Source organism: Hypanus sabinus, chromosome 17 (assembly GCF_030144855.1).
Source record: "Hypanus sabinus isolate sHypSab1 chromosome 17, sHypSab1.hap1, whole genome shotgun sequence".
NCBI classification, from domain to species: Eukaryota; Metazoa; Chordata; class Chondrichthyes; order Myliobatiformes; family Dasyatidae; genus Hypanus; species Hypanus sabinus.
Genome location: NC_082722.1, coordinates 35,601,059 through 35,617,537, shown reverse-complemented (window position 1 = coordinate 35,617,537; position 16,479 = coordinate 35,601,059). Strand labels below are relative to the sequence as shown.

At 38.2% G+C, this 16,479-nt stretch overlaps 1 protein-coding gene across 3 annotated transcripts in view; it reads right to left on the bottom strand.

Annotated features, from left to right (window-relative positions):
* rpgrip1l (RPGRIP1 like) overlaps positions 1-16,479 on the bottom strand; it is a 190,493-nt gene that overhangs the window by 12,976 nt on the left and 161,038 nt on the right. For all 3 annotated transcript variants that reach the window (XM_059992825.1, XM_059992827.1, XM_059992826.1), the window contains 3 exons: positions 8,838-9,024; positions 4,251-4,335; positions 2,391-2,524 (listed from right to left, as the gene is read on the bottom strand). In XM_059992825.1, coding sequence (XP_059848808.1) covers positions 2,391-2,524; positions 4,251-4,335; positions 8,838-9,024 — 406 coding nt within the window. The remainder of the gene's footprint in view (positions 1-2,390; positions 2,525-4,250; positions 4,336-8,837; positions 9,025-16,479) is intronic.

Below are 16,479 nucleotides of genomic sequence, written 5' to 3'. Positions count from 1 at the left end.
GCTGAGTCTTTATAAGGCATTGGTCACACTGCACTTGGAGTATTGTAAGTAGTTTGGTGCTCCTTATCTAAGAAAAGATGTGCTGACATTGGGAAGGATCCACAGGAGGTTCATGAGAATGATTTCAGCAATGAAAGGGTTAATATATGAAGAGCATTTGATGGCTCTGGAAATGTACTCACTGGAGTTTATGAGCTGGGGGATTTCACCGAAACCTATTGAATATTGAAAGGCCTAGACAGAGAGGAAGTTTCCAAAAGTGGGGAGTCTAGGACTAGAGGGAACCACTGCAGAGTACAGAACATCCCTTTAGAACAGAGATGAGGAGGGATTTCTTTAGCCACAGGGTGATGAATCTGTGAAATTTATTGTAACAAACGGTTGGGGAGGCCAAGTCATTGGGCACATTTGAAGTGGAGGTTGAGAAGTTCTTGATTAGTAAGGGCATCAAATGTTATAGGGAGAAGGCAAAATGGGGTTGAAAGGGATAATAAATCAGCCATGATGGAATGTTCTAATTCTGCTCCTATGTGTTATGGTCTTATCACAATTTGGAAAATTATATTCCTCCTTATACAATGTAAATTCCTTTCAGAAATTAAATTCCTTCTTTTACACACTAAATTACTCTGGTAATTTAAATCTCACACCTCACCCCTCGTCCCAATGCCAGTTTCTTTTGGGCAGTGTTTTCAGTTTATCTAATAACTTGGCTGATCAGAAATTCACTTAATTGCAATTTTTTTCATAGGGTCAGTGATTATGTCTCCATATGTATAACAGCCAGTCTGACGGTAAATTTGAGGATCCTGAAGTGAAGTGTGCCTGGCTTCTCATTCTAGAATATCATTGTTCCTCCAGTGGATTCAATGGCCGAGCAGTATTGTGGTGAATCAGATGAACCAGTCTTTCACTCCACACTTATAGACTTATAAGAACTGAGGGTGAATAGCTATTAGCTTGAGCACAAATGCACCACAAGGCTATGCCCTTAGCTCCCTGCTCTGCTTGCCTTATAAATGTGACTGTAAGGCTAAGCACAGCTCCAATGCCATAATTAAGTTTTCTGACAAATGTGGTGATGAATCAGCATATAGGAGGGAAACTGAATGGTGGCACAAAAACAACCTCTCATTCAATGTCAGCAAGACCAAAGAGCTGATTATTGACTTTAGGCGAAGGAAGCTGGAGGTCCATAAGCCAGTCCTAATTTGGGGATCAGAGGTGGAGAGGGTCAGAATCTTTAAATTCCTTGGTGTTATCATTTCAGAGAGTTTATCCTTGATCCGCCAGATAAATGCAATTATGAAGAAAGCTAGGCAGAACCTCTACTTCCTTAGAAGTTTGTGAAGATTCAGCATGACATCTAAAACTTTGACAAACTTCTATGGATGCATGATGAAGAGTATATTGACTGGTTTCATCACGGCCTGGTATGGAAACACCAATGCCCTTGAATGGAAAAATCTTACAAAAAGTAGTGGACATGGCCCAGTCCATCACAGGTGAAGCTCTCCCCACCATTGAGTGCATCCATGTGGAGAACAATCTATCATCAATCATCCAGACCATGCTCTTTTCTCACTGCTGCCATCAGGAAGAAGGCACAGGAGCTTCAGAACTGGCAGCACCAGGTTCAGGAGCAGTTATTATCCCTCAACCATCAGAGTTGTGTACGGCAACATGTATGTACTTCAATAATAAATTTACTTTGAACTTCCCTACAAGGCCTTTGCCTTGGTCTTTCCAGTACCTGTAAGCCCAACTTGGTCCTTATCTCTGCTCTGATTATCTGTGTCTTCCTATGGAGCAACAAGATTTCAATTCAAAACCAGACAACTGTGCACTGATACTTTGGATATGGAGATTATTTCATTCTTGGGATTGATAAGTGTGTCATGGCATAGAGAATTTTTGTGAATATTCCTTCCTTATGTACATCACTGGAATATCTATTTTTTTTAAAGTTTCTAACTCCTTTTAGTTCCTTTGGGAAAAAGGGTTGCATCTGAAGGCAAAACTTAAAAGAGAATAAGGTAGCACTTTTGATGACGAAAGGCAAACATAACAGCAATAGACCCTGCAGTGCATTTCTCCAAAAGATGTAGATTGTATGAAAGTTTTCATATTTGACATAAATTCTCATTTATAGATTATCTGAATTCTCATACCAAAGCTAACTGGTATTGGATTTATAATGATCTTTAGGGTATCTGTCTGCATGCTTATTAATTACATTGAAACATTTTGAATTATTGATAACAAGGAGCAAATAAATTGCTTTATCAAAGATATACAGGCCATAAATTAAATTAGGGCAATTGCTACAATTGTGATATATTTTGTTCTTGAACCAACAAAATTGTCCTCTCATTTTCAAATGTACTCACTGTCAATGTCCTGTTCAATAATGTCCTCTTCCTTTAGGAAAAGCTCTCTCAGATTAACATATGCAAAGCCAATATCTTCACATTCCAGGTCCTGTTCATCTTCAGGTGGATCACTTACAACCGTAAACTTTATACTAATAATGAAAGCAGAGGTAAATTTTTCAAGAGATACTCCAAGAGTGCTGTGGAAATCTCTACTGTGCAAAAAGTTGAAATTTTCAAATTAAAACCTTCAAACTAAAATGACAAATCTTTCTCTGTCACACTTGAAAGAATTTTTCTGTCTAATGTAACTATTAGCAAATATTGTTTACATAAATAATTGAAATGACTAAGTGAAACAATTAAAAGAAAATCAGTAACGGTTCAAATGATGTGACTTTTTTGAAATGCAAGTCATGTGTTGGTTTGGAAGTATATCAGTGATATTGGCCCAGTAACTCATCAATTCCATTATGCGAATATTGAAACATGGTTCACCTGTTCTGTTTCAGGGTAAAGCATTAGTTTGCAGTAATGATGTATGTGAAGATATTGTAGAGAGAGAGCCTGGAAAGACTTGTGAGTGGAATCCAAATTATAGACCAACACCATAATATTTTCTTTGGTGAAATCTACTCCTAGATAGAAGTTCGAAAGATCTTTAGGAACAACAAGCAGATGGATTTTGTTAGAGATAATAGGAGAAGATATTTGCCAGTTGTATGGTCCCCTTAAACTGAATTTATGTTCCCTAGTTTTAGATTCCCTCATTAGGAAATATTCTTTCATCACCTAAATTGTCAAATTCCCTACAAATTTTATACATTTGAACAAGTCTACCTTTCAGTTCTTCAAAATTCCAGTGAGACTGGTCAATCTTTCCTCTTAACACAACCACTTCAACCCGGGAATCAGTTTGAATTGCCTCTAAAACAAGTATATCTCTCTGGGTAATATGATCACTCAAAATGTGGTTTTACCAACACCCAATTGTCACAGGACTTTCCTGCCGTTGTAGTTAACTCTACTTGTAATATATTTCAGTTGCTTTCTTAATTACTTGTTGTACTGGTATATTAACTCTCTATGTTTGACATACCAAGACACTCTGATATGACTTTACAGCATCATTCTGTAGTTCTTCTACTTTTCTATCCAACTTGGATAATCTAACATTTCCTCATATACTCAAACTGCTAAATTCGTACCCACTCACCTAGCCTTTACAGACTCCTATTGTCTTTTTCACAGCTTGTTTTCCCACTTGCCTTTTTACATCAGCCTTCATCCAGGTCACTAATATAAATGGTTGAGGCCTTACACGGAGATCACCATCAACAGCTTGTCAGCCCAAAGATTTTCCTGTGACTGCATATTTTCCAAATGCTCCAGTTTCTTCCCAAATGCTGCTGTTAGGTTAATTAATGACTATGAATTGCTTCTCCCTATGGGTAAGTAGCTGAAGAATCAAAAGGTGAAGTTGCTGGATGTGTGTGAGGGACTAAGTTGAAGGGGTATACAACAATAAAATGATGGGGAGTTGGACTGGTGACACTGCTCTGTTTGGAGCCAACATGGATTAAATGACCTCCTTGATAATAATAAGCTTGGCTGAAAAATAACTCAAAGATTATTATTTCCAAAATGAAAGTTTGATTTTCTTTTTATCAATGAGGATATAAATATATTAAGGAGAAAGGTTTACTTGGACTTTATTATTTTATTGTGATTCTTTAAAATGCTCTAAAAAGGAATGACATGCTAGAACAATATTTTTCAGACCCAGGTAATCTGAAAGTACATACAAATAGTACACAGCAGTTCTTATCATTGCATCCTGAAAAAAACTGGTGTGACATAACTGCAATTAATAATTACCTCTCGAGGTTTGACTCGAGACCTTGAAGCACTGACCCGAGGAATTGTCTCCTCTGCTGGTTATTTTCTTTATCCACATGGATCACTGTCAAGAAAAGACATGCCAGATTATTTGATGCAAACTGACATCAACAATTCTGCATTCCATTTAGAAAAACATAAAAGCCTCCATTTCTTTCCTTTTCTATGTTTACCCTTGAAGAGATAGCAAGCTGAAAGGTATCATTGTATTAAATCTAAGATCATGTGATCACATGTCATTTTGGTGGCAGCTTTATATGTGTACTGTCAGAAAATGATACAGGCAATATTTGACTGTGCCACCTAACTGTCACTTGTTGTTAATGGCACTGGCAGTGTCAACTGGAAAAACAGGCACCACTTACTGCCATATATTTAAGAGGATTTACAGCATGTTCTTTCACCCATGGAGATGGTGATAATGATCGTATATGGCAGAGCAGTTGTCCTTCCTGACTCTGCAAGTAATTTAATTTTTTTACATCTGCCACAACTCTGCTAAGACAGAACTGTCCCATAATGCAATAAGTAAAACTTGCAGCATGGCATTTGTCAGTATTTTAATATGGACCAGTTCTATGCTAGTGTTTATTTTCTTATTTCTTCCTAAATATTTAACACAAGAGGCTATGTGTGAGCTGGAGTTTCAAAAAATTACTTTGTAAAGAATGTCACTGAATCAGGGATTCATTTCAATCTGAGCAAAAAACAAACTATACATACCAAAAATCTCAAACTAAATGCACAGAATGCAGGACCTGCTTTAACGGAGAGAAATATAGAGTAAATGTTTGGGAACAAGGCCCTCCACTATAACCAGAAAAAGAAGAAAACAGTGGGGTAGGTAAGTAGGGTGGAGGGAATGAGAGTGAGACAGAGGGGGAGAGAAGGTGCAGGAGGGGAGGGAGAGGGAGGGGAAAGAGAGAAAGGGGGAGGGGGAGAGAGGGGGAGGCGAGAGAGGGTGAGGGGAGAGAGAGGGGGAAGAGGGGAGATAGAGATAGAGAGCGAGTGTGTAGGGGGAGGGGAGGGAGAGGGGAAAACAGAAGGAATGCCTGTGATAAAGTGGAGAAAAAAGTTGTCAAGGTAACAAATACTTTAAAATTCAACACTTGGAAAATAGCAAAGGAAAAAGAAGTACATTGAAACAGAGAATTTACAACCATGTCAGGGGAGAGAGAGAAAAAAAGCAGAGGTTACCTGAAATTAATAAATTCAATATTGAATCTAAATCCAAAAGGAAAATACTGTCTTCCTCAAGCTTATGTGAGGCATTTTTGCAGTGATGCAGGAAAACAAAAACAGAAAGGAAAAGGGGCAGAGAATTAGAGTGATAGGAAACTGGAAGCTCAGGGTTACAGCATCAACAATGAAATTCACCAGCATCTTCAATGCCCCAGTGCAAACTTTGGTTGTTTGAGGAAAAGGGTATTTGAAGAACAAAACTTTAGATCTGGCACAAAACTTTTGATCTACAAGGACTTCTATGACCTGGACAATATACAGCTGGTAAACTCAAAACAATACTACAAATACTGTCCTCACAAAAAACCCCATCAAATCCATTGCAATTATAAGTGCACCAACTCCAGAATTTGCACCCAGGTAAAAATCCCTGGCACTGAAGCCCTAGTCACAGATAGTTATAACAGGCACATGCTTGATATCAAATTCTTGAAACAGATACTCTATTTCAAGTTGTGTCATGGGAGCAGATTTCAAGGTAGGCAGAGGAAAAGATTCAAGGACGTGCACACAGTTTCCTTGAAGAAATGATCATCTTCACTGACTCTTTTGGCCCATGAACACTCAGGATAGTTTTGAGAAGTATGCATCTCTGTTTAAACTCTCTGTAACTGGAGGTACAATGAAACCACTGGTCATGGCATGAATTTAGATTTTCCTTCTCCATTATATCTAGTTTCCACCTTACTTAGGAAGAGAATTCAATGTAATTTTACAATAAACCATTTGTCTGAACCACTGACAATTATTCTCACTACAAAACTTTCATTTGCCCATTGGTGGACTATTTCTGTTGTTAGGCAGATTACACAGGAAATCCAGTGCTCTAGAATTTTGTACATCTCCAAATTATACATATTATTAATAAGCTGAGGATTGTTTACAATATATCTGAATACCTGGATTAATTTTGATAAAAGGATTTTCATAGCTCTATAGTTGGAAACGAAGACACTAGTAAAATACCTTTCATGATTTTGCTTTCTTTGAAACATTTTTGAATATTGTCACAACAGGGTATACAGTGTGATGGAATTCCAAAAAATACATTGACCATATATTTCTGACCAGAGACACAAGACCAGGGAACCAGATCATGGCTTGGGGACACTAAGATGATTTCAGCTGATCTCTCTAGCTGCTGTTGTCTCCAGAACCTCTGGGACTTGGTTCTACTGCCAGGACTTCTCTACCACCAGTGCCATTGCAGCTGCCTTTAGGATGTTGCCCATCCCTCAACTTTGCAACTTTATATATAGGATATTGATATAGACACCAAAGAAAAGTGTTCTAATTTTGCTAATGACATAGAGATATGTAGAAAAATAATTTTCAAAAAGCTCCTACTTCAATGTTAATGATTTGCCAATGGAGGGTTACCTCATAGTGGCTTAGTTAGATATGGAAAGCATAGGTATGATGGATTCTCTCAGTCTTTTTCTCAGGGTAGGGAGTCTAAAACTAGAGGGCATAGGTTGCACATGAGAGAGGAAGATTTACAAGGGACGCAAGCGGCTGCCAGAGGAAGTAATAGAGACGTACAATTTCAGCACTTAAAAGTGATATGAAAAGGCTCATGGATAGTAAAGATTTAGAGGTATATAGACTAAATATCAAGATGACATTTTTTCCAGAAGGTTGTAATCTTCAAAACTTTCTTCTTCAAAAGAGTGGAGGCAGAGTGTATATTTTTAAGGCAGAGGGATATAGATTATTGATATGCAAAGGGGTGAGAAGTTGATGGAAAAGTGGAATTGAGGCTATAGTTAGATCAGCTGTGATCTTATTAAGAGACAGGGATAGGCTCCGGGGTCTAAGTAACCAACAGTATTCATTCTCCTAATTCACATGTTTGTATGCTGTTCCCATATCTGCTTTTCCGTCCTACCCATCAATTTCAGAATTCTTCACTTCTTGCCATGACCCATATTTGCTTTGCTGCTCCACCAAGGATCTTGCTAATCCCAACATGATCTTGCTCCTAATGCTGCTGCTTTAGGACCACGTATTTAAGCTGCTGCCTACAGGTTTCCACACTTTCCCCATGACTTGTTTTGTGGCGCAGTTGACATTTTCACAACACAAAGCCTGCAATGAAAGCATGCTCTCACTGCAAAGGCATTCAGGACCCTCTCCCAGTGTTGTTGCCTCAAATCCTACTTCCTTATCAGGATGTTGTTGTTGATGCCACTGGACCTCACTCTCACTGCTGGTGCCACAACTGCTGCAGTGATCTCCTCATTATAATTTTTTTTGTAAGCAAGCATTCTTGCATATATATTACAGAATGCAATGCAACCTCCATAATTGCACTTAATAGAATTAAAATTAAATAGTACGCCAATAAAACAAATTCAAAAACAAACTGAAGCAACTTTTCAATCAAAGGTCTTAAGACAACAGAAATGATCACTATTCATAATTCAGCAACTCTAATTCTTGGCGTATTTCCAGAAATATGCTCTGAATTTTCAAAGTATGTTTTTGAAAGCTTCTTTCAAACTTTAGCATTGTAATATTATTTGGAACTAGTTCACAACTTGAAGTGGAAAAAAAAAGCAATTGTGGATTAATCCAGCAAAATAATAATTTATAGAACTGCATTCCCATTAAAACTTTTTTGCAGCTTTTGTATATTTATTGGCTATAAGGCCCAATTATTAAAATCATTATTCTGTTTCTGTTATATTGTGATCTATTTAAAATTATGATCAATAATGATAGCTTCTTTATTGTGTTAAGTGCTTATCAAAGCTATTATTCATGACTGATTATTTGTTTTTGAAGTGATGTGTAAACAAGTTCTCAAAACTTACATAATAGTTCAATTTTTAAAGAGATTCCTGAAAATCTTTCTGCAGTAAATATTTTGCAAAAATAGTAAGGAATCAGTTTTAAGTAACTCTATTTATTTATTTATTTATTTATTTATTCCATACATTATTTACTTTCTAATTTTAGATGTACCTATGGTCATACCACTGTTCTCCACATCTTCCAAAAAGTGTTTCAAATTACTTCGTAATAAAATACTTCAGAAAGAAGAAAAAAAATTAGCAGAATTAACAAATCCCAAAATTGTAATCTATCATTAACCATTGCCGATATCTTATCACTGACAACTGTTAATTTTATTGGCTTCATTCTCGTTAAATATAACATATACTTAATTCAAAATTCTATTTATAGCAAATAGCTAAATGAATCATTTTAATTAGATGGCAATCTCGACTCCATTATTAATGGTTAACAAATGGCAATTATAAATGGCAATCATTGGAGGAAGCATATTCAATTACCCTCTTTAACCAATTTTATCTTTACCATTGCTGTGATTATAACTGATCCATTGTCCACTGCATGGCTTTGGAAGAGACAATGGCGTTTCTTCAGCAGGCAAATTGTAGAATCTGTATTCAACAAACAATCTTTGAATAGTTTCATCCTTAAGGATTGGACTGTCTTCGGTTAGGGTAAGAGATACAATCTCAATTCGGATCTTTTCTGATGGCTGTAGGGATAATAATAAAACAAAATAATAGACAAAATAGGTTACAAAGTTATTGCAATTTCAATGAATAGGTGTCTCATCCTGTAAAATGACCTGAGGCATTCTGGTGAAAAGTTAATTTTCCACTTACTCGCCTTTAGGACCCTTGAAATGTACATTAAACCATGAATCTTTTTCCTTTATTATGTATTTTCAGTTACTTTTACGGCAAACCTAAATCTGAATATTTCAAGAAATCTGTTTTATTATTCAGAAGATTCATGGAAATTTTACAAAGATGACAAGAAAATTACGCACCATTCTGTCTCTGCTAATACAGGTACAAGGCTTCATCTGGCAATATTACGAGGATTAGCATGGCATGATGAAATATTTAGTGGATTTTTTTCCTCTAAACCTAATAAATCAAATGACTGCCAAGTGTCATTAAAGTGATGGCCTTTGAATTGAATAAGCTTTTCATATTCAAATTAGAAAAGAAGAAAAAGAGATCGAAGCAATGAAAGGGTTTGCAAATAACCCAAATAATCCTGAGCTCAACTACTAAGAATGACAATAGTGTTATGTTTTATTTTAATAATGTATTTATACAGAGTAATCAATTTAGCCACTAGGCTAGTCTGACATGGGAATTCATTGGCAGGAAAAATAAGAAAAATATAAAACGAAATTGTTTGCATTATTTAGAACATCCCAAAGCTATTGTAATGTTTTTCATGTGTTATGATGTAGGGAAACAAAGGCAACAAGAGCTTCAATGGGATTCGAACTGATAATATATTTTAGTGAAGTTGGCGAAGAAATTCATAGTGCCCATGATAGCAAGAGGACTCCCCCACTTTTTGACTACTGCCACACAAATTAGACATGCATTGATTGAAAAGATAGGACCTTATCTAAAAGAAGGCACCTCTGATAATGAATACTTCCTCAGCACAGCATTTTTGAGATCCTAGATGATGCATTCAATTTTTACTGTAGATATTGAACCCACAACCTTCTGAATTAGGGGCAAGAGAGCAACCGCTGAATCATGTTTGATATTTAGCAGGCAGGAGTTAATTTCAGCACCAAACAAACTACTGATTCAAATTAATGACTGCACTTGTTTTTGCTAACTTATATGTACAAGGATTTCAAAGCTTTGGACTGTCCAAAGCAAATTATTAGCACACACTACAGAAGTATTTTGTCTGTTTGCATTATCTGAACAATCTTACCAAATCAGTTTTGGTTTTCTTCGCATTTGGAGTTGACTGTAAGGAATCCCAGAAATCAGTACCAACTGCACCATGGCAATTCTCATTTATGAACTAGGCTAGCTGATCTCTCATTGTGTTATGCAGTTCTATGGACCTCCCAGGCACAGAATTAAGGTTCAACACAGGAACAGTCAATGGTCCCCACTGGTATTTATCATTGGAAGGAACAATCCTAATCACATTTGCTCATCCTGGTTCTTAAACCCTTCACTCCCTTTTCCTGTATTCAGCTGCACTATCCAATCTTAAGGATCAGCATAATTTCTGCTACTGCATTAATGTGAAATTCCACTTCAGCAACTTTATAGAATGAATAGTGTTCCTCAGTCGTTACTTAATTTATATTGTAGGTACATATCTGCTCATAATATAACTGACCTATAATACCATTCAACTGAAAATCAAAGATCTCATAACACTATTCAAAGTGCAAAGATAGACCATAAGACTATAAGATAAAGGAGTATTTGGCCTATCAAGTCTATTCTGCCATTCAATGACAGCTGACTTGACTTCCCTCTCAACCCCATTCTCCCATCTTCTCTCTGTGACTTTTAATGCCCTTACTAATCAAGAGCCTATCAGCCTCCTGATTAGTAAGGGCAATAAATAAATATACCCAAAATATACCCAGTAAATATACCCAAAGACTTGGCTTCACCAGCTGACTGTGGCAATGAATTCCACAGAGTCACCACCTTCTAGTGAAAGAAATTACCCCTTATCTTTGTCCTTAAGAGACATCCTTGTATTCGGAGGCTGTGTCCCCTGGTCACAGACTCCACCACTATTGGAAACATCTTCTTCATGTTCACCCTATGTAGGCCTTTCAATATTTAATAGATTTCAATAAGATTCTACCTCATTCTTCTAAACTCCTGCGAATACAGGCTCAGAGCCATCAAACACTCTTCATATGTTAACCTTTTCATGCTTGAGAACCTCCTTTCCAATGCCAGCACATCCTTTCTTTCAGATAAGGGACCAAGAATGTTCACAATACTCCAAGTGTAGTCTGATCAATGCCTTATAAAGCCTCAGCATTACATCTTTGTTTTTATTGTATATTCTAGACCTATCAAAATGAATGCTAAGATTGTATTGCCTTCCTTACGACTGACTCAACCTGCAAGTTAATCTTCAAGGAATCCTGCACAAGGACTCTCAAGTCCCTTTGTACCCCCAATTTCTGAATTGGCTCTCTATTTAGAAAATAGTTCACACTTTTACTCCTTCTACCAAAGCGCAGGACCAATAATTCCCTACACTATTTGCCATCTGCCACTTCTTTGCCCACTCTCTTAATATGTCCTTCTGCAGACTCCCTGCCTCTCAATCTACCTTTGTGTTGTCCTCAGACTTGGCCACAAAGCTATTAATTAGACAGAAACATGTACGGGCAAGAAGTAGAGGGCTACATATCACATGCAGATTAGATTAAATATATTGACATCATGGTAGGGGCAGGGCTGATGGACTGAAGAGCCTGTTCCTGTGCTGTACAATTCTTTGTTCCTTATGTATCCACTATTACCCTCTTAAACCTTTATCTCCTTCTTCCTTTACTTCTCACTACTCCAACTCATGCTTTCCTATTTTGATTCCTAGCCCATTTCTTTAAAGCCAATAACAACCTCCTCTCCAACACCTAAAATGGAAGTAATAATCAGAATCAAAATCTGGTTTAATATCACTGGTATATATCCTGAAATTTGTTGTTTTGTTGCAGCTGTACAATGCAAATATAATACTAAACACCTATAAATTACAAATATATACAGTGCTGCTCAAAAGTCTTAGCCACTCTAGATTTTTTATATTAATTTTGTTTTAGATTAAACCCATGCAGTCATGGGGAGGACGTACAGGCAGTGGCGGGAATTGAACCTTTATTTATTTTTTATTTTGTGAATTAGTGTGTCAGTAAAAAAAGAGCAAATTTTATATTTCCAAACATTTATTTTTCAAAGGTTTAGTCTGAGCAGTAATTTTAACACTGGTTAAATTCAGACTTTAAAGTGTAATTTTCCAGGAATTGGAATTGAACTAGCATTGGTTTATTATTGTCATGTGTACTAACAGGCAGCAAGGTAGTGTAGTGGTTAGCACAATGCTTTACCGTACCAGGGACCCAGGTTCAATTCCCGCCACTGCCTGTACGTTCTCCCCATGACTGCATGGGCTTCCTCTGTGTGTTTCACAATCTAAAGATGAACTGGTTGACAGGCTAATTGGTTATTGTAAATTGTCCCAAGATTAGACAGGGTTAAAATGGGAGTTGCTGGGCAGCGCAGTTCGAAGGGCCGGAAGGGCCTGTTCCGTGCTGTATCTCAATAAAAATAAAGTAAAAGTAAAAATTTAAATGGTACTGAGATTTTTTTTTGTATTTCATTGAAGAAAGTTAACATATTAAATAGTAAACCACTTTTCAAATAAAATCTGATTACTTTGTAGGTATATAGACTAGTGTATGATTAAACAAAGATAACAAACAGGTGCTAATGATCAATGACATAATGAGAAGAATGAACTAAACTGAATCGGATGTAGAAGGAATCAAACTGGGCGAAGGTCAACCAAAACTAAAAGGTGAGGGTGTGGAAGGTGTTACAGTTTAACTTTCAAATCATCAATTCTTACACCCAACAAGAGTGAGCATAGCAACGAGATACAAGGTAGCCATCCTGCATCAGCAATGTTTCTCCCAAGCAGAAATGTCATGGTTTTATGATGTGCTGTCCAAGCTCTTCTGAAGAAGCACAAAGAAATGGGCAAGGTTGAAGATCAGAAATGTTGTGGTTGGCCACAGAAACTGAGTACAGCAGATGTAAGTACATCAAACTGGTGACCCTTCTAACTCAGAAGTCCAGCACTGTTATCAGCTGTAAACTCACAGAAACCGCTGAATCCAAATGCATCCCTATAGTCTGGAGAAGTCTTGTCAGAAGTGGTCTTCATGAAAGAATTTCTGTCAAAAAGTCATCCCTTCAACCAAGCCAAGAGATTCACCTCTGCACAAAAACAAAGGACTGCAGTGCTAAACAGTAGCAGCAAGTGCTCTGGGCTGGTGAGTCAAAATTTTAAATTGTTGGCTCAAATAGGAGGCAGTTTGTCTGGCGAAGAGCTGGACAATACAACTTGGATGAGGGTCTGCAGCTAAGATTGAAGCACAGTGGATGTTACCTGTATGTTTGGACTGCATTTCTGCATGGAGTTGGTGATCTGGCCAGAATTAATGGAATCCTCAATGCTGAGAAGTACAAACAGGTTCTCATCTATCACACAATATCATCAGGGAGGAACTTGATCAGTCACAACTTCATTCTGTAGCAGGACAATGACCCCAAACACACAGCCAATGTAATAAAGGACTATGTTCAATGAAAAGGCAAACAGATGGTATAACCTTCACAGAGTCTTGATCTCAACATCATCGTGGCTGTTGGATTCCAGAAGGAAGCGAGACAGTCGGAGTCTGCAGAAGAACTGTGACAAGTTCTCCAAGATGCTAGGGATAATCTGTCAGCTGATATTCTTATAAAACTGTTTGACCGTGTACCTAAGGGAATTGATGAAGGATTCAGGTTCTTGTACCTCCTCCTTGATAGTAGGAATCAGTGGAGGCATGCCCTGGGTGATGGGAGTCCTTACTGATGAATGCCATCTTTTGAGGCATCGCCTTTTGAAGATGTCCTCAACGTTGGGCAAACTAGAGCCTATGATGGAGCTGGCTGATCATGCAACTTTCCTCAGCTTTCTCCAACCCTGTGCAGAAGCCCCTCCATACCAGATGGTTATGCAATCAATTAGAATGCTCTCTACTGTACATCTGTAGAAATTTGTTGGAGTCTTTGACAGACCAAATCTCCTCAAACTGCTAATGAAATATAGCCACTCTTATGCCTTCTTTGTAATTGCATCATGTTGGGTCCAGAATAAATCTTCATAGATTTTGACACCCAACAACTTGAACTGTGCACCCTTTCCACTGCTGATCCTTCAATCTGGTATGTTTTCCCTTGACAGAGTAGTAAACTAGCTACGAATATAAAGGAGGATAGTAAAAGCTTCTTTAGGTATGTGAATAGCAAAAAAATAGTTAAGACTAAAATTGGGCCATTGAAGACAGAAACGGGTGAATTTATTATGGGGAACAAGGAAATGGCAGATGAGTTGAACAGGTACTTTGGATCTGTCTTCACTAGGGAAGACACAAACAATCTCCCAGATGTAATAGTGGCCAAAGGAACTAGGGTAAAGGATGAACTGAAAGAAATTTATATTAGGCAAGAAATGGTGTTGGATAGATTGTTGAGTCTGAAGGCTGATAAGTCCCCGGGACCTGATGGTTTGCATCCCAGGGTACTTATAAAGAGGTGGCTCTAGAAATCATGGACACATTGGTAAGCATTTTTCAATGTTCTATAGATTCAGGAACAGTTCCTGCTGATTGGAGGGTGGCTAATGCTGTCCCACTTTTCAAGAAAGGAGGGAAAGAGAAAACAGGGAATTATAGACCGGTTAGCCTGACGTCAGCGGTGAGAAAGATGCTGGAGTCAATTATCAAAGAGGAAATTATGACTCATTTGGATAGCAGTAGAAGTATCAGTCCGAGTCAGCATGGATTTATGAAGGGAAAATCATGCTTGACTAATCTTCTGGAGTTTTTTGAGGATGTAATTATGAAAATGGACAAGGGAAAGCCAGTGGATGTAGTGTACCTGGACTTCCAGAAAGCTTTTGATAAAGTCCCACATAGGAGATTAGTGGGCAAAATTAGGGCACATGGTATTGGGGGCAGAGTACTGACATGGATTGAAAATTGGCTGGCTGACAGGAAACAAAGAGTAGTGATTAACGGGACCCTTTTGGAATGGTAGGCTGTGACCAGTGGGGTACCACAAGGTTCGGTGCTGGGACTGCAGCTGTTTACAATATACATTAATGATTTAGATGAAGGGATTAAAAGTAACATTAGCAAATTTGCTGATGACATAAAGCTGGGTGGCAGTGTGAAATGTCAGGAGGATGTTATGAGAATGCAGGGTGACTTGGACAGGTTGGGTGAGTGGGCAAATGTATGGCAGATGCAGTTTAATGTGGATAAATGTGAGGTTATCCACTTTGGTGGCAAGAACAGGAAGGCAGATTACTATCTAAATGGAGTCAAGTTAGGAAAAGGGGAAGTACAACGAGATCTAGGTGTTCTTGCACATCAGTCAATGAATGAAAGCAAGCATGCAGATACAGCAGGCAGTGAAGAAAGCTAATGGCATGCTGGTTTTTATAACAAGAGGAATTGAGTATAGGAGTAAAGAGGTCCTTCTGCAGCTGTACAGGGACCTGGTGAGACCCCAACTGGAGTATTGTGTGCAGTTTTGGTCTCCAAATTTGAGGAAGGACATTCTTGCTATTGAGGGAGTGCAGCGTAGGTTCACAAGGTTAATTCCCGGAATGGCAGGACTGTCATGTTGAAAGATTGGAGTGACTGGGCTTGTATACACAGGAATTTAGAAGGATGAGAGGGGATCTGATTGAAACATATAAGATCACTAAAGGATTGGACACGCTGGAGGCAGGAAGCATGTTCCCGTTGATGGGTGAGTCCAGAACTAGAGGCCACAGTTTAAGAATAAGGGGGTAGGCCATTTAGAACAGAGTTGCGGAAAAACCCAGAGAGTGGTGGATATGTGGAATGCTCTGCCCCAGAAGGCAGTGGAGGCCAAGTCTCTGGATGCATTCAAGAGAGCGTTAGATAGAGCTCTTATAGATAGTGGGGTCAAGGGATATGGGGAGAGGGCAGGAACAGGGTACTGATTGTGTATGATCAGCCAGGATCACAGTGAATAGTGATGCTGGTTAGAAGGGCCGAATGGCCTACTCCTGCACCTACTGTCTATTGTCATCCCCTTCCTAAAGTCAACCATCAATTCCTTGATCTTTCTGATGTTAATTGGAAGGTTGCTGTTGCAACACTACTCAACCAACTGATCTATCTCACTCGCACTCCTGTACGCCTCCTCGTTACCATCTGAAATTCTGCCAACAAAAGTTGTGTCATCGGAAAATTTACATAGATGGTGTTGAAGCTGTGCCTAGCCACATAGTCGTGGGGGTAGAGAGTAGGGCGGTGGGCTAAGTACGCATCCTTGAGGTGCGCTAGTATGGATTGTCAGCGATGAGATATTATTTC